The sequence below is a fragment of the Coturnix japonica genome, chromosome Z, assembly GCF_054131305.1.
Source record: "Coturnix japonica strain WE chromosome Z, WE-NBRP24, whole genome shotgun sequence".
Lineage (NCBI taxonomy): Eukaryota > Metazoa > Chordata > Aves > Galliformes > Phasianidae > Coturnix > Coturnix japonica.
The window spans coordinates 14960316-14984048 of record NC_140702.1 but is presented as its reverse complement, the minus strand read 5'-3'; the positions used below and the strand labels follow the sequence as shown (position 1 = coordinate 14984048).

Below are 23733 nucleotides of genomic sequence, written 5' to 3'. Positions count from 1 at the left end.
TTCAACAGACTGATATTCTCAAGCTTAATAAGCTAGAAAAAGCCAAATGCTGCAGAATTCTGCCTCCTTCACTACTTTAAATAGGGAATATTACTTTGGGGATGACAACACTGCCACCATGTGTTATTATAGCTTGAATTACTCATAAATTAGGCAGAGAAAACATTTCCTACTTCTTTCACTAAAATCAGGTTCGGTAGGATTATATGGAAACTGAAGGACTAGAGAAGAGGTACCCAGACCCTTAATCCCCCACAAGAACTGCATCCACACCCAGTCTTCCCTGTGCATATCCCCCCAGGGGATGGGACCATGCAGCCTTCCTCCTCTTGTAAGCGGATACAAATGCTATTGGACACCACTAGTACCGTGTTTTGAAAGGTTTCACAAAAAATACAGTAAAAATACACTTCCAAAACACAACACTATGCATTAGCAAACACCAGAGTACCTTTATGGACAGTCAAAATGCTGGTGTCAATACCTTTCCAGCAAAATACTGGTGTTACACTGGCAGGTTGCTTAATGCCTGCAAACAAGCACACCATTCCCTGAACTTTAAGGGCTCATACTACTAAGTTCATCCATCTCACACTAGATCTTGTGCATTAGGAAACATTTAGGCAATTTTCTCCTAAGAAGCCACTGAGCTCCTGACAGAACACTGCTCCTTGGAGGGAAGGAGCTCAGAGCATCTTATGTTTTAACAGAAATGTCATCCCTCCTTTTGCTTTGAGAAAGCATGTACTGCTGCATTGATATTAACTATTCTGGTTCAGAAGTTAACAGAGTCATCATTTCTACCACCTTGTTCCTCTCCCTTCCAAAGTCAGCCTTTAACCTGGCTTAAACCTGAAAATCTAATGCATGCTATGCTGTCAACAGGCAGAATAACAAGAGAAGTGATAATGCACTTCTAATCACCCCAAAATCCAGGTGTTTTCATCCAGAAATGAATCAAGACAGCAGTAGTGAGACAAAAGACCATCTGCTCACCATTCAGCATCTCCCTGGCACAGCTGACCAGAGAAGCTGTGGTGCCTCATCCCTACAGGCCTTCAATGCCAGGCTGGATGGGGCCCTGGGCAACTGAGCTGGTCAGGGCTGCCCTGCCCATGGCACTAGGCTGGGGCTGGGAGGCCTCTAAGGTCCCTTCTGACTTAAACCAATCTGTTATTACATATGATTATATCATGTGTTCCCGCCACTTGGCTGCAGAATCACCTTTGAGCCTGTTTTCCTTCTGTGAAGCTGTTTACCTGTGAGTACAACTAATAGTACTGTATGTTTATTTAATTAACAATTTTTTAGCACACAGATCAACATAGGAAAGCCATTACACACCTTATTCTTGTACCTCTTTACTGGCATATAAGGCAGGTTAGAGGCAACGACAGTTTAGGTTAAACAAGAGTTTCCTTTCTCCAAGTCTCATTCCTGTGGCCTACATTTAAATACACATGAAAATATATTTACTGAATTAAAGACATAGATTAGTGGTTTGTAATTACTAGATGTTAACTTTCAAAACTGTAGTCATCCAGCTATACTATGAGACACCAAAACTGAGAAGGTTAAAAAGTTCTTCAGTTACTCTGTGTACTTGCTGTTCCTAACTGTGCTTTTAAAGTTAGATTTCCTCATACCCCAATGTGCTACCAGTGTGATAGAATTATGTCCTTCACACATTACCTAAGTAATAGAAACAGATTTTGAAATGGTTACATTCCAGCTAAAACTCAGCACTTACTGTGAACGCGATTTGCTACCCCCAGCAATAAAAATATGCTTTGTTAGACAACTCAGTTGTATTGAATTCACTTCCTTTTATTGCAGTGACATCCCCATGGTACAAAGTATTAACTGCAATAGTTACATTAAAACATTAGAAAAGCATTTGTGTGTGACAGTTACAGTACAGTATCAAATATTACATCTTCAAACCAAGTGGGTCATTACCCACAAACGCTCAAACCTTTAAATTATTTTCAGTTATTTTTAAATATGCAATGTCAGAAAAGCATATAAAAAGAATGTATGTAAAAGGAAACCTAAATACAAATACAGAGTGAGCAAATAAATAATTGATTTTCTCCAGCTATTGCTGTCTTTCTAAACCCATACAAAGAAACCTAATCTATAAAAGTATGAATTTCCATGTGTCAGTGATATTTCAATTTTCAAGTAATTAACCACGATTGGAACTTAACTAAATTTGGCGTCAAAATCAAAGCAGAAGTAAGAGTGACTGCCACTAACTAACATTTGTTGCTAACAATTACTATTAACAGTTGAAGTTTTAGTGTAGCAAATAATCTTGAAAGTTGACCTCATGCCTAGTGTTAGTGGACTTCTGAGAGTGCATATGTGAAAAGCATCCTATAGTATTTCACAGACATCACCCTAACTATCCCCGTATGCATATCTAGATATATTTTATATAATTTTATACACATATATGCATGTATACACACACTTCATTTGGTTTCTGTGTTACAGATCACAAGCAATGGTTTCCTGAATGGGCAAAAAACCTTTTAAATAAGTGTACCTGTGCACAATTTTTATTTTTAAGATAGCAGCACTAAGTCTATGCCTTACTGTCTGTCTGTTCAAAAGAGCGTAACCCACAAAACAAAGAGAAACATGGCAATGGTTCCATATACACAATGTGACATTCATATTTCCCAAAAAACCATAGTGAAACCTGCAATTAATTTTGATTCCCATTCACTTAGAAGGAACTAGAACTTTTACTGCAAACTGTCTTACCATAGTTTTTACTGTAAGAAGCTGGGTTCATGCTGGCATCAGTTATCCCACACTTAGCAGCAATACATGCATGTTCTTGTTTAGGCAAAATGATTCAATAGACTTAAATCCAATTGACGAAAATAATAGAAACAACTTTGCAGTTCACCAAGAAATTGACAGTGTATACCGCACTGTGTAGAATACATGTGTGTTTTTTTTTTAATCTTGAATCATAACTTGAATCTTTACGTTGCCACACAATGACTAATTGTTCTATTCTTCAAAAGGAACAGTTACATTTTACCTTGATCTTGTATTTAACGTGTGTCCTTAAATGAAAGTCACTGAAGCACTGGTAAACTGATCTCTTAGCATGACCAACGCTAATATCAAAAGCTTGTGAAATGTTTTTAGGCAATCCTTTCTATCCAAAATATATAGGAATTTAAAAAACAGTTCACGTTACTAACCTCCATATAAAGGCCCAAGTGTAATTTCTTGTGTAGGTGTTCATATAGTAGACTAAAATATGAAGTTCAAAACATACAATGAGAGGGCACACAAGATTGGCAGTTTCTTGATTGAACATAGAAAATGTATAAAGTAGAATGCATGGAAAAAATCTAACCTGGCAGATGATCAAACCTGAGTATATTTTAATAAGACTAGGTATATTTTCTGACAACTGAATGAATTGACTAAAAACATCTCCCCTAGTAACTAGTGGTCCTTTAAACCATTTGTAGAGAAATGTGAGAGAACTCTTTAGCTTTTGCTTTTTTTTTGTTTTTTTTCTTTTCTGGATAGCAAGATTCCATATAGTGTTTACTGTTTTCTGTTAGATAGTATCACGTTGCTCATATTATCCCCATTTAAGCATTAAGTCATTTTGTTTCAAAAAATAAGTTCTAAGTGACACCAAAACATCAATAGGCCAGGAAATAGGACAGGTCCGTTCTTCCAATTTTAAGATGAATGGCCTTAGTCTGCAAGATGAATTGTTTCATACTAGAACTAAAGATTTATACAGCATCCTTCACCACCACTAGCTAATTTCATAGCTGTGTATTTCAAACTAACACCAAAAAAGACCACAATGTCAAATTTGAGAAATAGGATCCTCTCTGACGACACAACTTTATTATGAAACATAACTATTTTGTAACAGTTAAAAATCAAACGAAGTCCAGACAACATCAAGGATTTGTCTTTGTTCAACTGACCTGCCTCAATTCTCACGTTTCTTTAGAATCTAACAGATATAATAATAAAAATAAAATTTAAAAAAAAAAAAACAACAAAACTTTCTGACAATATAAAACATACAGTACTAATAACTAATAACTCAATGGAAGACTAAAAAGCAGCATTCATTTTTACTGTAATATGGAAGAGACTAAAAAATAAAGTCTGATCTAAAGTCTTAGTTGAAGGCAGATTTTGACATTCTATATAAATTTACAAAGTAGGATGCATGGATGAGATTTGGTTAATTTCAGAAGGCACCTCAAGGCTAAAAGGCTTTTATAAATCTATAATCCTTTCATTGATTAAAAATAAAACACTTTTATTGCTGCTATTCAAATAGCAAACAAAAAGCTTGCCTTGTTCTTCAGTCTAACAAGGAATCCTCCCCCATTAAGTAAGATTAAATTACAGAAAATATAGAATAAAACTGAAGATGTTACAACTTTAGAAATACATTGACTTTCCTTGTGTGCTTTCAAGTCAGTGAAATAGTGAAAGAAGAGTCACTTTTTGCCTTTGTGATGTTAATAATCTATAGACCACTTCAGTCACTCTTCCCAGGGCACTTAAGTACCATGTCCTTACAGCTGTTTCGCATGCAGTATTCTTAGGAATAGAAGGTAAGAACGCTCTGATGATTCCCACGAACAAGAAGAATTGGTGGCAGATCTTTCGAAAGAGCTTCTAACCAGGCCATGTATAGTGCACTTGAAACTGCACCTTTTCGTGCAACTGGCAGACTCCTAAAGTTCACATTAGGAAAAAACAAACAAACCAAAACAACACTTTTATCATATGACAATGAAAGTACAATTCTGCAAAGAGGGAGACATTAAGACAAATTTCCTAACATTTCTGTTTTTTGCATTTTTTCTCCTCAGAATTCAGTAAGTTGAAGAGCTTGTTACCTTAACCAACAACAGGCTCTATCCACACCTCACTTTTGGCCCTCTACCATTATTTAATATTCAAGCAGCTTAATGAGAAATTCGTCTTAGTTTGGAGATCTTATTACTACTCCGGATTTTAATATCTGAAAAAAGCATTTTTTTCCCCCTCTTATGATCAATCCCACATCGGTGTAGTCATTCAAGAGTATCCATACTATTTTCCTTCAAAAAAGCTGCTTTGAGTCTATTTACCCTGTTCTAATTTTATCTTAACATGGTACCACAAGCAGTCTAACCAGGGACCAGTATTAGAATGAGTGTCACCAAAACAAAACAAAATATCATAAATGGGGATAATGGGCACTTGGCTGCGACAATCCCGAATGTGAGTACAGACTGGGAGAAGAACTCATTGAGAACAGCCCCACAGAGAAAGACTTGAGAGTTTTGGAAGACAAAAGGCTTATCATTTTTGCAGTCTAGCTCTATAATTCTAAAGTGTTCTAAAATATTGCTAGCATTGATATCTTCTTGATTATTTCTACAATTCAATCTTATGTCCTGGCACTTTTCCTGACCTGTATTTACATATATTTATAGTTCATATTAGTGTTCTATATTAATCAGAATAACAGTAAAAATCATTTACTTACATTACAATTACATTAGCTGTACTTGAATGTTCTTTGAGCAACTCATTTAACCTGATCTGCCGATAAGTCTGTAATGAAAACAAAATTTGTTAGGAAGAGATATTCTAGACACTACAAAAAATGCTCATTCACTTCAAAAAAGTGAAAGACAGTAACGATTAGTTGGTACAAATTATTTCTAGAAAGCATGCACTTCTAGCTTAGTTTGGCAACTTTGTCCATTTTCTTTAAATATCTTTGATTCCAAGGCTTAGGTTGAGAAAATGCAAAAGCTTAAAATCTGCAAATAAACGTAGTACCGTGAAAGCCAACTTCTATATAGTTTTTCTACTAAAAGTACCATAGAATCATACCATTACTCAGGTAGGAAAAGACCTCAAAGATCATCAAGTCCAACCATAGCCTAACCATGGTACCCTTACTCTTAACAACCCTCTGCTAAGTCATATCTCTGAGCACCACATCCAAACAGCTCTTAAACACATCCAGGGATGGTGACTCAACCACCTCCCTGGGGAGCCAATTCCAGTGTTTAACTCCCCTTTATAGAAAGAAGTGTTTCCTAACATCCAACCTAAACTTACCCTGGTGCAACTTGAGGCCATTTACCCTCATCCTGTCACCTGTCACCAGTGAGAAGAGACCTGCCCTGCTCTCACTGTAAGCACACTTCAGATACTGGAAGAGAGTGATAAGGTCTCCCCCTCAGCCTCCTTTTCCCCAGTCTATACAGCCCCAGCTCCCTTAGCCTCTCCTCATAGGGTTGATTTTTCAAGCCCTTCACCAGCTTCATTGCCATTCTCTGGACCTGCTCCAGTACCTTTATATCTCTTTTGTACTGAGGTGCCCAAAACTGAGCACAGTACTCGAGGTGAGGCCTCACCAATGCCGAGTACAGGGGCAGGATGACTTCCCTAGTCCTGCTCACTACACTATTCTTGATACAAGCCAGGATGCCATTGGCCTTCTTGGCCACCTGGGCACACTGCTGGCTCATATTCAGCTGTCTGTCCATCAGCTGAATCATTCTCCAATGCTTGTGGAAGCAAGAGCCCTTATGTTCTCAAGGTTTCTTCAGTCTTTCTTTAGATTCTTGTCTATATCTGCGTCCTCTTATAGGATGTTATTCATTAAAGCAGCTACAGAAAACAAAAAATAGCAATAATCAGCTTGATGGCACTACAGGCATAAATACAGTAGAAGTTTTACAGTGTTTAAAACAACATGCTGAAGAATACAGAACCTTTGTTTTATAAAGCTCAAGTTCATTATCTGTTATCCTCCATGGTTCATCCTCCTTCATTTTATCTGCAACTTCTTGCTCTTTATCATCTTCATGAAGTCTGAAAGGCTCTATCATTTCTTCAAAAGCTGCAATACTGTAACAATCAAATGAACAGTCATTAAAAATGGACATGGCACCACTCTGTATGTCAACAATGATTTTCACGCTATTAGAAATTAAGCTTTACTGACATATAAAAACAAAGCAAACTTTCTGCACTTGTAACATTGAGTCAGCTACACCATAATAAAGGTAAAGGCAGATATTGCAATTTAACATCAATTAGTTACTTTCACTGTTTTCTGTGAGTAAATATAGCTTTAGACAGTTTAAAAAAAAAAAACAATAACTTTAGCTAAAGAATTTTACTATAGTTGCTTCAAAGCTCATGACTAGCTACTGTACATTTTCTAAGCTAGAATAGTTTCTTCCAAATTAAGTTTTTAAGAGGAATTTACAGGTCAGAGACAAAAAAAAAAAAGCCCTGAATGACTATCAGGTCTCATGCTATCATCATTAGGACTTCAGCTTTGGTTTCATTCTGCTCTTTTAATCTTTCCATAACAGCCTAAGAGTGGCATTCAAATGCAAATAGGCAGAGCAATTGCATTTCCTCTTTGTTAGTTTCTATTTTTCAAGAATATGAGCTGTCATTTTGAAACTACTTGGATGTTATATCAACAGCTTTAGAAGAAAACCTTCTGAAGAACAGAAGGATATTGATTTCTACTCAAAGCAGCTTACTGTAGTGCTATAATGCGATGGAAACTACTGTGATAATGCAGGGTGGCAAAGTCTTTGACTACAGCAAATGAGAATGAGTTCAAATCCAGCAGCCACAGATACAGAAATGAAGGAAAAGGGCTGCTTAACTTTAAAGGTTTCAGGTAGGCAGGGATCTCCTGGGAGAAATACCCTCTTCCCTTCACTGCCAACCCTGGCTCCACCCCTTCCAGTTACTCAGGTGCATTGCATTCACCTGAGTTTCCTTAGGTTGGCCCTGCCTTCCCACCAGGGGCTCAATTCAGGCTGTGACTCAGCATTTCCACTACACTTGCCCTATTTTCTCTACCCATGTTATGAAACTTCAACAGTAAAGCAGGGCTGCTGCATGTTATGAAATGCAACTCATCTTTGAATAAACAGGTTATGAGATGAGAGGTAGGAACAGCAATGAAAAGTTTAGTAGAGGACACTGAAAAGTATGTGTTACACCCAATGAAATAAATAATTTCAATATTTTTTTTTATTATAAAAAACTCAATGCACCGTGCACCTTCTATGATTGAAAATTACAGTACATAAAGTTCAAAATCACTATTTATGATATACTGTAGTAACAGAATGTACTTACACCTAAACATCCATGCAGCTATATTGAAACTCATCCCCTTATTAACAGAATTCTACTACCTGTAATGTTTTCAGTGCTGTATAAATAATCTTTCTACTTAATTTACAGCTACTGTTAACTCAAATTGGATGTCTTAAGCTCTTGGATTTATTGTAGAGAACATTCTCAAAGAGGGGAAAAATGATTTCAGAGGAAAAATGATTTCAGTGCTCATTAAGCACTCCTATGAAATAGAAATATTTCTTTGAAATTGTACAGTCTCAACTTTTTATGCATAAATGAGCACTATCTCTTAGTTTGCACATTTTACAGTAGTGGAATCCCAAGAATCAAGACAACAAACATATCAGAGCAGCAGCAGTAATCTATCATTTTAGATACTTGATATATTCCACACCATCTGTATTTTTTTTAACTTGAAAATCACTTATCACATACATGATCACAATTAGATAACTTACAAGTTCAAGCTAATCTAAAATTATAAACGGAAAAACAGATCAGAGTATCTGAAGTTTCATTACATTTAACTAAGCACGCAAATAAGACTAACAATTTGCATTTTTACAAGTATTTCTCTTTTTAAAGAAGATTTTTCCAGATTTTTAGCAACTGGACAGCATTAAGTTTAATATAACAATTTAAGTGCTAGAGATCTGAAAAAATAAGAAATTGTTTGTTCTCAGATGCAAGAGTTTTTGCTTAGTTTAATTTCTAGATTTCTGTGAGACACCAGATATCACACTGCCGCCTTCATCACATTTATTATGTTGGAAATAACTGTATTCTATTCATGAAACAGATTAAGAATTCAAAAACAAGCTGGATTTTTCTGAGACTTACTTTTCTTTCTTTGGCTTAGTATTAATATCACCAAGAACCATAATGTCTGAGAAGTCTATCCGAAACTTGCTGAGCAGTGTAGCCATTCTGTATGGGGAAGAAAAAAAAAAGCCTTAATGCACGTTCAGATTTTTCCCCTGAGGTAAACAGGTAAGTATGTGGTAATGAAAACTTTTTTTTTTTTTTTTCCAAAAAGGCAACTTAAGTGTGAAATTATCTGACTAGTATTGCTATAAAGCTGGCATACTGCTAAGAATTAACAACAAACATAACTGTTTTAAAATATAAGAACTTTTCCCTTGAACTCTTCCTTCAAGCTCTCCCAAAGCAGTTCTTCGCTTAGAAACCAGAGAAAAATGTTACTGCTAGACTGCTGCAAAAAGAATATCTTATTTTGAAATAACTTGCCCAATACTATTTAATGGCAACGGAACACTTTTCTGAAGAGGAACAGAATATGGCTACACCTCTGATAAAGAACAACTAACAAAGCTACTAAGAAGAGTCTAACTTGTTCTTCTAGCATTTGAAATGAAAATTTTGAAGGTAAACTTACGCTCTTCTGTCATGATCAATCCTGTTTATTTTTCCACCAATGAACACTCTTATCTTACACTCTTTCCATTTTTTCTTGGTTGTAATAAGATAAGGAATCAACAGTGTCAAACCTGCATTTTGATCAGAATTTAGGAATGTGTCAGAAAATACAGAAATATAAGAATTTAACAGCAGCATGTATATATACAATCTGAAAAGTATTTATTAAGAATTATTTTCAAATCACTTCACCTTAGTAATTCTTTCCAGCAGTTTTAAAATATAAAGTATATTACCTCCATCATCGAAGAGCCACCAGACATCAATATTGCTTTTGCCCTGTTTCTTCTGAAACTGACTACTAGCATCAAGAAGTCTTTGGTCAGCCACATTTAAAGGAGAAGATGGGGTCCTCCAATCTAGAAAAAGAAAAAAAAATCCCACAAATGTTCATTTTAAAGTGTTTTAGTTAATAATATTAAAATCTTGCATTTGGTTTTTGATATTTTGCATTTTTACTTAAACCATTATTCCCTAAGCTCCAAATTTGAACTGAATGGATAGAAACTGCTACATTTAAGGAGCATGGAAAATCCTAAGATCAGTAGTTAAAATTTAAACCTCTTAATCATTTAGCAGACATTTGATAAAGGATTGCAAGGTCTTGATATACTCATTTGCCTGGACAACTACATTTCATACATATTTCAGGACTTTAAGCAACTTGTTGTTGCTACTTCTTTTATATGAAGTACTTCCCTGAAATTCATGTAGATACTAATTTATGAGGAAATACCAGCTCTTCATAGATTATCCCAAGTTGGAAAGGACTCACAAACCCTGGCTCCACAAACGACCACCCAAACACAAGTGGTCCTTTAGCTGCAGTAGCTCAGGGCTGCGCCCATCACCCTCTGATGCACAACCTTTTCCTGACCCCCAGCTGCCCCTCCTTTCCCTGACACAGCTCTATGCCGCTCCCTCGGGCACTGATATTTCCTCAAATTCTTCTTCCTTCAAGAAGAGAAAAGAAAACTAGTTCTAAACGTCAGAATAACCTGCAAAAGTAATTTTGTGTTTGCTAGGCTCTGAAGCACAAAACAGGTTATTTTCTGCAATGATGTCATTGGACTTACTGAGAAGACAACAACACTGGCTTTTTTCAATTACATTAATACATTATTACATTAATGAAAATATATTTTAAAATAACAATTGAAAAAGACAAAAGACAAATTAACTCCCTCCCCTTAGCTAAGATTCTAGTTTTAACAAGAGCTGGGAGTTATTCTGAAATTTAGAGCATATCTGTACCTGACTTACTAGTATTCTACTTTACTGCTTACTGGGAGTTTCTCCAAACTGCCATCTTGTGGCTTAGGGCGTAATCTCACATTATGCTATTAAAAAACAAGGGTTTCTAGATGTTGAAATTATGAAGCAAACATCAAATAGGACAAGATGCTTTTTAGGTAAGGCCAAAAAAAAAAACCAAACCCCCAAAAAAACAGAACCTCCCCCCCCCCCCCCCCCTCCCCCACTAAACCGTGCTTAATTCTCAAAAAAGTCTGAAATAAACTAGGTGAAAATTCACCTCTGAAAATGCTGCTAATCTGAATGAATACTTCACATTATTTCAGATGTTAATCTCACAGATTGGCTACACTATCCTTTGCTTTGCAAACTACTGAACAACTCAAAGCAACAAATACAGATTTAGAAGATGACTGAATAGACCAACTAGGCACTTCCACTACATAATTAATACATCTACTGTACCCAAATCAAGTTGACTCCGACAAATACCTAAGACATGAATAACTTAGGAGGCTCCTGAGCACACCTAATCCCCACAGATGAAGCAAGTTTCAAAGCAAATATGAAGAAACAAATTGAGCTTGCAAAGCTGATATTTTTCTGTCTTTCAAATATACGTGTAGGATGGAGTACAAAAGGAAAACTGAAATTAACAACGTGAAAGTATGATTTAACAAAAAGGTGAAAAATGCCTGCCTTTTTTCAACAGGGGTTGTGTTGGAGTCTTTCCATCCTCGTCCTCCTCTGGAGATTTTTAAAGATACAAAATAAAAAGGTTAATATCCTCTGTGATGTTAATGAAAACAGTACAAGTGTATAAAAAAAAAACAAAGGAAAAGAAAAGAAAAATGAAAATGAAATGGATTTTCATACAAAGAAAACCACACGAGTTTGGTCTACCATGTTCTGAGAATAATTTGTATTTGAACACAATAGTAACTTAATCATATTTCTCAATAGTTAAGTCAGCCCAAAGTTTTACTTGCAAAAGAAGAAGAAAGTTGGTTATTGTCATGTCAAGTATCCCAGATGATTTGTGTTAGTTAACATGCAGATAGAAATATACTCAAGCCTGAGGTGAAAACCACCATCATGAATTAACCAGCCTTAATCATGCTGCTAACAAACAGCTGTGAGGCCCAATTCCCAAGCAATTTTTATTGGCATTCAATCTCATTAACTAAGAAACAAAAAAAGGTAGTGCTGGCCTTAGGCCATCATCATTTTTATTTAGGTCATAAAAATATGATATACATACTTGTAAGCAAAATATTTGAGCTATTAGATATCAGCACCCCAAAAAGAATGACAGTTTCTCTGTTTCACAAATACAACAAAAACATCAGAAGGAGAGAGGGACTGAAGAGGAAACAAGAGAAAGAATGAGAACTCAAATTTCACTGCTAACTAGCAGTTAGCTACTTTAGCTAGTTACCTCTATGTGGAGCAGGAGTTCTCTCACTAGACGATGGCACAAAAGCTACAGAAGTGTCTGTTTCAGCCTTCTTGCTATAATCCACCTTCACTATCACATCCTTGGAACATGGAGATTTTTCTTGGGATGACAGTAACTCTTCTTTGGGAAAGCAAAGAAATGCATTATAAACCACTGACTTGTCCCAAATAGTATAAGATGGAGGTCTGTGACTATAATTAGATGGTTTTCATTTAGCTAAACAGCTCAATCCCACTGCCCCTATCATGCTATGGCAAAGGGGGAAAATAACAAAAATAAACCTCTACCACAAATGAACAGCTTCTGAGTACAAAAAAATGCACCTGCTCTGAACAGAGCTTTAATCTCCTTCTACTTCCAAAATTTTAAGCTTTGAATACATTACTGAAGGCTAAATATCAAGCAGAGCTACCAAACACTGAATTAGGACAAATGTCATGTTTGTGCTCATTACCATTAACATGATGTGTAGCAATGTAATGACAGGACCTCTAGCTTAAATAGAATTTGAAAGTGGGAGCTAAATATAACTGAGTAGTATAACTGCTAGAAGTATTTCACATTGTGGTTAAGTTTCCCACAAGAGGAAAATCCTCTTAGAAGTACTGGATTTTGGTATCTGTTACCAGCAAGCACAGAAATCCAGACAGTGTAAACATAATGTTGACAAGATGTGTTAAATCTGAAACACACCACAAAAGCACTGCATTTTTACCATCATGTTAATGGAGTTACAATACTGGTTACATCTCACATTGAGATTCCTTCTGTTTACAATCAGAAAGGAAAAAAAAATTTAAAAAAAAGTATTTGATGAAGCATTTCCCATGCAAAAAAAGATTGTAAATTCTAATTCCAAGTGGAAGTTGATCCTTACACAAGATCCCGAAACAAAATGCTTCTCAGTTTTTTTCCAGGCAAGGCTCCAGTGAAGCTGTTTGGTAACTGCCAGAGTTAAAGCAAACTCATTGCCTCAGTGGGTACTAATACCTGACACATCTTGAAACCCAACAGATTACTGTTGAGGTCTCTAAAGTATGTAGTAACGGGGTACACTGAAGGAGTGAGAGACACATGACCCATACTACCTGATCAGGCAGCCCACAACTAGAATAACTCAATGCCAATTTTGATCTTCAAAGCATTTCAGAAAGAATACTGAAGTATTTGAAAGTTACAGCTTACAAACACAGATAGTTGAAATGCACAGAAAAGTATTTCTATTGCTCAACAAGGGTTATTTTTATTATACATTTTAGCTTTACTCATTCCAGTGGTTTTTATTCTATGAAAAGAGTGGTGTGGGAGTCTTGACTTTTTTCCACTTTTTTTTTTTTTTTAAATAAACCATTTTCATTTAGTATTTTCAGAAAATGGTTTCAAAAGAGAGTAACAGCTGATAATGACAGGAAACAAAATCTTACCTTGCCCCTGAAGGTGAGAAATGTCTAAGCCCTCCTTTAGGCGGATGACAACCACACCATATTGAATGTCAAAGGCATCGCTAAACAGAGTAAACAAGACAAAACATTTTACCCCTTTCACAGAAGATCTACTTTACATGCACTCTGTAGACAAATATTAATGATTAAATGTTGCTATTTAAATTCCCAAGTCATACATTTGTTACAATTTCAGTTTTAATTCCAAAGGAACAGACAGAAAGGTTATCTTTCCTCTCTCTCCTATATAGAACAGTGATAAAAGAGTAACAGGTCCTTCAAGTTCCACACAGACGATGACAAGATAAACTGGAAAATATAAATGATGCTGGAAAGTGAGACATCAAAGAATGGATTTCTTTCGAGATCTTCCTGAACTGATAGTTATGAACTTCCAAGACATTTGGGTATTAAAGGAATCTATGAAGTTTTAAGTTATAACGAAAACAGCTACTAGACACTTATTTCTATTGTACCTGATGGGGAAGAAACTCACTCTTTTAAAGACAAAAAGCTAGAAAAGCAAACTTAATTACTGTAGAAAACAGAGTAATAGCCAGAATTAAAGGCTAAGTGAAATGAAAGACAAAAAGAATGCCCAGAGAATCACTTGACTGGGCAGGTCACAAGAGCTCTCCAAGTACAAGACATTTCAAAGTAAACTATGAATAAAGTAAAAAAGCAAACCCAAGTACTAACCAACACACTGCCAATTTTCCCAATCTATTTTGTACTCTTTTTTTTTTTTTAGGAACTGGAAGTGTGAGTGGGTGTGCTTTTTCCTTTTCTAGTATCTGCCTGTAATCCCTTTCCATCATTCTTTCAAAGGCATAATAAATAAGTGCAAAGCACAGATGGAACAGGTTTAACATTATGTTAGGAAACCAAGAAAAAAGCCCTCTACATAAATGCAAAAGCTCTGTTTTTCTAAAATGCTAGCAGTAGCAGTCAATACTATTTTCAGACAGAACTGGTCTGCCTTTCAGTACTACCAAAGTACTGTCAGATTTCCTCTCTTCTACCTTTTAGCTACTTTTTACTTTTGGCATCAATGCAATCCATCTACACTAAATATCTTAAAAGAGGGCAAGCTTCAGCCCCACAGTTGATTCATTCCCTCCACTCAGTCTGCACAGGGAAAAAGTAGTAAGAAAACCCCCACTTTGAACAGAAAATAGTCTGATGAATTCAGCAGACATATAAGACACTGCTTCTTTCACTTAAGACAGGAACAGTTAAATCTCAGACAACTGCCACAACTCCTTCTGAATGCAGGAGTTATGTGGAAATCTGGTCTGCTGAAGCAATAAAGAGTTGCTCATATAATTTCTTTATCAGGAAAAAAACCTAACTTCTCTGTACAGCAGTATAGACAAGTTGATCTGAAAGACAGGAGGAGAGCTTATGTAAAAAAGACATTGAAGTAGAAGTTTTTTCACATCTTAAGAAATGTACTGAAATGGAACAAATGCAACCTCTCTGCATTTTCTACTTACTGGAACAAATTAATGTAGGTTTCAACATCTCTCATGTCACTTTGTCGCCAGTTTTTCTTAAATCCAACAACAAGAGTATTTGGTCTCATTCTACCCAAACCAGCAGCCTAAGGAGAACATAATATATTGTTAAAATCGCATTACTGAAATAAAGGTAAGATTATTTATTTCAAGCAGAAAATAAAGATTTGAGAAGTTATTTTTAAGAACTTTACATAATGAAAATACTTCAAAGTATTTTCTGCTTTTTGACATACAATGCCCCCATTTCCATTAAGAAAAAAAAAGAGGTGCACCTGCATTAAATACTGTCCCCCATCCCTCAAATCCTCTGCATGTACTGGTGCATAGAAAGCCTTCATCTTGTTTTTAATTAGCCATCGCTGGTATTTGGCCAAATCAGTTGACAGCTCCTTCATGGCTTGCCTCCGAGGACCCTTTCAAAAGAAGGAGACACGAAGTAGAGTGAACAAGACTTATGAGCAGAAGTAAAGCCCTGTTTTTGGTGTGGTTTTCATTTTTGTTTGTTTCTTTTTTTTTTTCCTAAAGCTACTTTACTGCTAGAGTTGAAATCAAACGTGTCTAAAAACAGGACTGCAATTCTGCTTATGACCATAGATAGAACATATTGCAAAGTCATTACTTCAATTTTTTCTTTACTGACCTGCATCAGCACACATCACTGTGCTCCTCCTAGACATCAAAATACTGAAGTTACGTTACTGAAAACAGAATTGGGCAATATCATCTTAAAAGCATACAATTGTGGATTCCACTAACCTGATTTACTTTAAAAAAAAAAAAAAATCTTTTTAAAAAAAAGATCAGAAGCCTTATTTAGAAAACGTGGTTAAGTTGAAGCATATATAAGAGTAATCAAGGTTTGTATTAAAAGTCACACTTTAAAGGTTGCATTTGTTTAGGTGTTCTTAGTACTGCGCCTGCAAAAGAGTGGCATTAAAATGTCTAGCAAAAACTTCACGGTTCTGAAGTGCACTGAAGAGCATACAGTAACATTTAATAAAGATGCAACAGCTACACTGCTGCTAACTGCAGTTCTGGGACAGGTGGTAGTGCAACAACCACCTTGATTTAAGACAATTCATCACAACACGATTTTGAAGAACAGTTCTCTGAAGTTTGCTTTCTTCTGTCTCCCTCAGTCACTGTTGTTCAGTGCATGATACACACATTCTGTTCTTGTGCTTAAAGTGATTATGTTTTGTTTTGTTTCCCCTCTGTAAAATAGCAAGAAGCGCTGAAATTATGTCCCTGAAGAACAAGCCTTCTCCCTATTCCCAGAACTCTCACATCCTTACAGTAACAATGAAAAGTTAGTGAAATACTCAGGACTGGTCAGAAACAGAAAGAGGGGAGGAAATAACTGTTAATAATAACTAGAAATAACCGCTGTTTCACCTTGCCAGTGGAACAAATCAGTTAACTGGAAGGATGAAAGCTGGTCAGAAGCTAAAATCAACTCTAAATTACCAGCCAAATGATACAAAATGATACTCAATAAGACTTACTTTAGGCTAGGCTGTATAAGAAATACTGGCATAGCAGTGAACATATCTGCTTAAATAATTTTGCAAAATTTCCCCCTCTTACACCACATTTCACGCATAGCCATCACCATCTTTACCACTGCAAAATCCCTTTAACTACAAGTAGATGTTAAAAAGCATTTAGCACAGATGTCTATAATACCTGCTTTAACAACTTTCATAATTCCCTCAAATTGCAGCACACCAAAGTGGGGATGGTGATGACATATACATGAATAAATCCTACTCTATTTGAACACCTCAAGATACTACACCATTTTTCAAAAAAGGAAAGAGACAGTTTTGTTAAAGGAAAAGAACAAACAACAACATAATATAACATTAAGGATAGAATACACTTACCATATGTACATGTCCACAGATCATTAAACCCACATTTTTGGTAAAAGCATGAACAAGATGAAGTAAAGCTGGACGTGCATTTGGGGGACCTGTCATAATTAAGCACTGCGGCCTAAAATTGTGAATAAGAGTAGGGAGAAGCAGTTATAATATCGCTTATCTTGAGAGTTTACATAGTTTAGAAAATCTTATTCTAAATACTGGTCTCGGAAACACAATCTTCAGTGAAAAGTAACCTCATCTATTCTTATAAGACTATGTTAAATTAAGCAAAGATCAATCGTCCACAAAGTGCTCTTACAAAAAGATTACTACTAAAGCTTCTGTGCTTACACCTGGCAAGAAGACCAATACCTTCCTCGCAAAACAATTAATGAAGTTTATAACTCAAAAAGCTACATATTAACTTTCAAACAAAATAGCTCAAGTTCTTCCAATGGAACCTAAAAATGCATACTGGCCAGCAGAGCACTCTATCAGCACAAGCAAGAAGTTTTACTTGGCAAGAACTTTCCTATAATGTCTACTTCAGCCTGCAACCCAAAATAGATTTGCACCAGAGACAATGCAACACTAATCACAGCAAGGTAATATAAATTACTTATGCCAAATTTGAGATTTGCATTAAGACTGAAAAGGGCTGCTCTTGACAGCTAAGCAACAACAAATCAGTTTCTGAAGTCAGTCTGTTTTGCTGATAACAGTACAACTTAACATCAGAGGTAACACAGCATTTGTAAATAATCAGGAATTTTAATGCCTATGGATTTCAGAAACAGCTGTTCCATAAACCATTTCCTCAAAGCCTAGTAAGCTTTTTAATTTATTTATTTATTTATTTTATTTAAAGCGTATTTTCTCTGGAATTGCCTACTCCTATGAAGAATAAATAATGCAGGATATTGCCTACTTCAGTAAGCTCTTCCTGGGTTGCTGTCAGTCAAACTGGCTGATAACAAATCAGTTCTGTCCATCAGCTGCGTCAAACACAAGTGTAGTCTATTTACCACAGCAACAAGAACATGTCTGAAGTGAAATTGGTATTGAGGACAGTATACACATCTATTGGATTTTAGCTTAGATCATATTTAGCCTCATGTGAACTGAACACTTATTAGCAGTTGGGAGGTCATCTTCCAGTTCACTTTCATTAATAATGAATACAATTCACTGGTCATGATGCAATCCATGAAAATACAATGTATCAAGACAATAAATAAATGGGCAACGTTCATTGGGTTGCTTCTGAAATGGACTCTTGATCTGAAATAATATGTTCATGTAGTCAAGTCCAGACAATCTCCATGATGCTGAAAATCAAAGCTGTGAAAATCCACAGCAGGTAAACAGTTTAATTGAAGTCATGACAGCAACCACTGTGAGTCTACCCTACAGATTACACAGCGTAAATAATTTACTGTATAAAACTTACCTGAAGTTTTTCACATGATCTTCCACTCCAGAAAGACGAATAGAATGCTGCAATGCGTTCAAGTAAGTCAAAGCTTGTGTTGATGATCCCCAGTTCACATCTGTGAAAATTGAAGTTCCACTAGTTTAACATATAGTTATTCAACATTTTTTTCTTAAATCATGTTAACACACAAGATTTAAGCTACACCTAAACGTGTTCTACTCTACACAAATCTCAAATTACATATGCAATTCTATTTAAAGATAAAACTTGCATGGAAGTTTTGGCAAATAAAAGTTTGTTATTCTACAATTACAGGAAGAAAGAACTGAGTTTTTTGCAACATTAAAGAGAATAACTCTTTATTATAACAAAAATAAAGCTTTCGGAAAGAATATAGTTAGAGATATGCTACATCACAGCAAAGGAAAAAGCAATCTTAAAACACTGTCTCAACAACTTAACTACTTTATGTAAAAAACTTGTGCACTCAAGGACAAGGGCTAGATAAAGCTGGAGAACTTAGTTATCTATCTGTTTTTTAATATGGAAATGAAAGTTCCCAGTATATTTACTATTTGTTGCCATTTGTTTCTGATAGCTACAATGACCTTAAGATCCACACACTTGAAAACTACACATCCCAGGATTTGGTCTTTTCCTTACTGTCAACACTTTTTGGCTCAGATACGCTACATCTTCCACTTACAATTATACTGCATTCTTAAAGGAAGAAAGAGCATATACATTCCTGTTCAAAGCTATAAGAATGGTGTACTGAAAAAAAAAACAAAACAACACACCCACAAAACACAACCAAAACCAGCCACTATCAAATACCCCTTTTCCAGCTGGAGAGGTAAAGAAATACTCCCTTCTGGTCAGAAACATGCTTTCAGAAGTTTGAATCAGTCAACCAAACAGAATTCAGCTCCCTGTTACCCCCTTCCCTCCTGCCCTTTCTCCCTCCCACACATACACACACACACACAGGTCTTCCATCTTCTACATCCCTCTGCCTCCCACTAGAACCAGAATCAGCCCCTATACATACCTGGTTTCTTGTAAGTGACATAAATGTAGAGTCCAAGGACTATCACATACGTTAGAAGCGCAGCCCACCAATTAATGACAAACATCACAATGCAGCACAAAATGGCTCCAACAAGAGAAATCCACATATTGTAGTATTTGAAAGCAGGACGCCAACCTAGCCAAAATTTAATTTGGAGGATAAAGGAGGAAAGAGGGGGAAACTTTAGTTCTCAAGGGATAGAAAATGCTGTTATTCTCCCTTCTTAGTGCTCTGTATCACATTTCACCGTAACACACAACAGTTTCAGTAAAATAACAGTTAAACACTTTGGCCCATTTATAAAAATTTCTAATTTTTCACCATCAAACTTATTCACATTTTTATTAAATAGATAAGCAAAAGTTCCCAATGTTGTCCTCTAAAAGTTACCTCCAAATTTTCAAGATGTTTGTGCTGGTATGTTTACTGAAGAAGACCAGAAGCACCTTTGGCGATAAGTTACAAAAAAAAATTGATTTTTGCTTTCAAAGCAAGACCTCAGTCATTTCAAAGTGTAACATAAGTTATCGGCTAGTACCTCTCCCTCTTATACTTTCAACTGTTTCTAGGCACGTACGTTTACTATTTCCACACAGCAATTTTCATGTAATGGAAAGCCCCCTATTTCATCAATACACACGGATACTTCACAAACACCTGTATAGAGCTGTGTAAAAAGTAAAACATTTAAGGACATTTTAGCACAGGGGACCAGGTACAAGAAACACCAGTCAGCAAGTATTGCTGCTTGGTTCAATCTTACATTCTAATTGACCTCCCATACCAAACAAAGGCTATAAATATACGTCCACACCACTTTCTTCTGGGCTAGAAGACTAAACATATTACAAGAGAAATCCAAAGATAACAAAAGAGTGGGTCTTGAACACCAGAAACTGATTTAGCAAGAAAGCTTTCTTGAACTGATAGTCTTAAGAATACTTGTTAAGAAATGAGATGCTGAGGCATATAATAACTCAGATGCATCATGAAAGTCCAACAGACATTTAGTGTTGAATGAAAGCAGACTTTCATTTATGTTAGCAGCTTTTGAATTATTTTTCTGCATTTAGGAATTGTGAGAAAAACTCTGAACCCAAGAATATGGCTCCTACCTGGAGATTTTGCAAGAGAAGCATGGAACACAGAGAAGTTAATCAAGGCATATGAAGCCAAGAAGAAGTTAGAGATAATTGGAGCGATGACATTCAGTTCAGCTGCAGAACAAAAACAAAGTAGAATGTTATAGTATGTACCATCTAATGGCTTTGTACATTTCCAATTTAACTCAGTTTCACATTTTACAGGCAGAAGCACACTGTGCTTTCCAATAAATGTAGCTACTGAAAGCTCTCTTATTAACTGATTTATCTTCTGATAGTCAGGAAGCACAACATTCAGTTCATTAAAAATACAGCATTTTTACAAGACCATCAGGTGTTCCACAACTGCTTCTTTTAATTGCTATACACTTTCTTAAAATAACTTGAGAGAATTTCTTTCCCACTACAGTTTGATCAAACAGTACTGTAATGTATTGTGTTCTGAAGAACCCGAGAAGTCAGATTTCTTTAGTTCATGTCTCAGTTGTGAAATGAAAAAAGAGTAAAAGGCTAACAAGAACAAGAGACACTCATCTATGGCAAACTGTAAGAGCAAAATTAGTGTGAGCAAGTGTAACAAACATGTTCATTTGCTTGCACTTTAACTGAAAATCTGAATTAATGGTATTATTAGTACATTACTTCATATCAATTCCATTGCACCAGTGATGAATACTCTCTCTTCAGAGAAAGAGATGTAAAGGAATACATCAATCTCTTCCATAAGGCAGCACAGTACTAAGAATTCAGACCTATGACCTCTCTATTAAAAAGGAGTAATCAAAATGTGTCAGTTAGTGAGCATTTATTTGTTATAATCAAACCTCCAATCACCCTGTTGCAGCTGAGACAGCATATTTATACACACCTCAGATAGGGAAGGACAAAACAGCATATTAGGAAGAGCTGATACCACTAGCAAAGTGGACAAGCATAGCAATATTAGTTCACCATCTACCTAGAACACAGGTAATCCTTTACCTAGACTATCTTCACCACTGCCAACAGCAGGAGCATCAGTCATCTCTATCACTTGTAGCATAAATGAAGAACACACTTTAAGAAGTTCTGTTTATGTAAGCTCGTCACCTACTGAAGCTATTTGCAATTATTAAAAATCTAAATTAAATTTTCATATTTACAGCATATTACAGCACTCTGCTTTAAATAAAATGTATTTCATTCACTGACAGTATGTAACAGATGCCTGAAGTGACTATGGAAAGTGCAATCTACTTATAATTCAATTTAGATTTATTCTAGTCCTAAGCACTGAGACATTTTGCAGTTAGGGATTTACTCCTGTCCAAACAAATTTGGAATCCTTGCTTAGTAATGAGCTGTGTGTTAGACCTCACAGACAATGTCATCAAGTCATGAGATGGAAAAGAATGCTTTATGAAAGACAGAAAGGAGATTCAGATTTACTGTAATTTCAAACTAACCGATTAATATGAATCCAAGAGCAATTAAAAATGTTAGAAGATATCCTCTCAGTGGTTCATTGTTCTTCCCATAGCCTTTAGCAAACATCTGAAATCCTGGATAGATGTTGTCCTTACACAAAGCCTAAACAAATAAAATGTGAGAATTAGTGTGCATTTTGTTCAAAATATATCCTTATTAATGTTTACTCATGCTGTTTTTCACTGTATATATTCCTGGAAGAAAACTTGTACTTATTCTGTTAACAGCTGTCTTACCACTTCAGTATTTTGCACTGCCAATATTCTATCCTTCAGTAACAAATAAATGTAAGAGCAAGTGCTGCTCTTCACTAAATGTTTCACTGCCCTTTACAGGTGTCATTCAGTTTCTCGTTAAGGATAAAACCAATTTCTTCAGAAAGTGGACAGTTTACCTAATGTTTACAGTAGTTCTCTGAATCAAAACTTCTGTTCATAATCTGCAACAAAGACTCTTCTACATTTGACTGCTTACTGACATTCTGGGGAAGGTCAACTAGGAAATGGTAAAGTTTTAATCAAAAAGAACTTTAAATACAAATAATATGATTGAGGGGTTTAAGAAGGAGGGGCAACATTCCATCAAAACATACCAACAAAATTAATGTAAAGAGTTGTAAACAAGAACTGGTTCACAATTACATTATTTTGTGAAAGCATTCCATGATTGAGATTCAAGAGCTACAGGTTCTACTTCTTTCAATTAATTTGAGGAGTGAACTAATCTATTATTTTGCTTGTATGCCAGTGGTGCTTCATTTATTGGAACTTCCTAGTTCCATGAGAAAGCAATTTACTGAATACCTAGTTGTTATGCTCCCCTAACCATACAGCATAAAAACAAGGATAGCAGCACATTTGGCTGCCACATATAAACACCCCTGGATGCATGACATCCCAGTTTCAAGAGTAACTTGAAGAGTTATCTTCATCCACTTTAATATTAGTTTGAATCCCTGGTTTGTTCCAAAAGGCAGAAACTCTAACAGACTTTGGTTAAGTGACATTACAAGGGTCCCTAATAACTCACTCCTAAGAAAGTAATCAGAAACACTTAAAATCTGATGTAAGTTACGTGCTAGATACATTTAGTAACATAGTATGCTGTTTTCCCACTTTTAAGCACCAGGAAAAGAGATTTATTGGACTCCTAACAGCTGAGCCATGATTACAGTACATCAGAGTCCATTTTCCAAAATTCTGATTTGAAACTTAATTAAAATTATTCTGTAAACGATCGTGGTTTACCATCCATACTTACCTGGAAGATTTTAGGTGCACTCACAAGGGATGCCAGTGCAGATGACAGGGTGGCTGAAAAAATGCCTGCAGAAATCAGTGGTGCAAATCCTGATACCATGCTCATCACCTACAAGTAGAAAAATTTTGTTTTGCTGTGGGTTTTTTGGGTTTTTTTTGGTTTTTTTTTTTTTTAAAGAAAAACGTTAAGAAGTATAATACTGTAACCATAGAAGCTACTATTAATAGCA

At 35.8% G+C, this 23733-nt stretch overlaps 1 protein-coding gene across 4 annotated transcripts in view; it reads right to left on the bottom strand.

Moving 5' to 3' along the window:
* Positions 1-1806: 1806 nt before the first annotated feature.
* Positions 1807-23733, bottom strand: part of SLC12A2 (solute carrier family 12 member 2) — a 48990-nt gene continuing 27063 nt past the window's right edge. Inside the window, exons 11-27 of one of the 4 annotated variants that reach the window (XM_015849662.3) lie at positions 23505-23612; positions 22223-22346; positions 20790-20891; positions 19654-19809; positions 18618-18717; positions 17186-17297; positions 15572-15712; positions 15276-15382; positions 13762-13841; positions 12317-12457; positions 11578-11625; positions 9861-9983; positions 9584-9695; positions 9028-9114; positions 6789-6924; positions 5546-5613; positions 1807-4745 (exon numbers count right to left, since the gene is read on the bottom strand). In XM_015849662.3, coding sequence (XP_015705148.1) covers positions 4610-4745; positions 5546-5613; positions 6789-6924; positions 9028-9114; positions 9584-9695; positions 9861-9983; positions 11578-11625; positions 12317-12457; positions 13762-13841; positions 15276-15382; positions 15572-15712; positions 17186-17297; positions 18618-18717; positions 19654-19809; positions 20790-20891; positions 22223-22346; positions 23505-23612 — 1881 coding nt within the window. In that variant the 3' untranslated portion in view covers positions 1807-4609. The remainder of the gene's footprint in view (positions 4746-5545; positions 5614-6788; positions 6925-9027; positions 9115-9583; positions 9696-9860; positions 9984-11577; positions 11626-12316; positions 12458-13761; positions 13842-15275; positions 15383-15571; positions 15713-17185; positions 17298-18617; positions 18718-19653; positions 19810-20789; positions 20892-22222; positions 22347-23504; positions 23613-23733) is intronic. The other 3 variants (XM_015849663.3, XM_015849664.3, XM_085528957.1) reach the window with 3 other exon arrangements.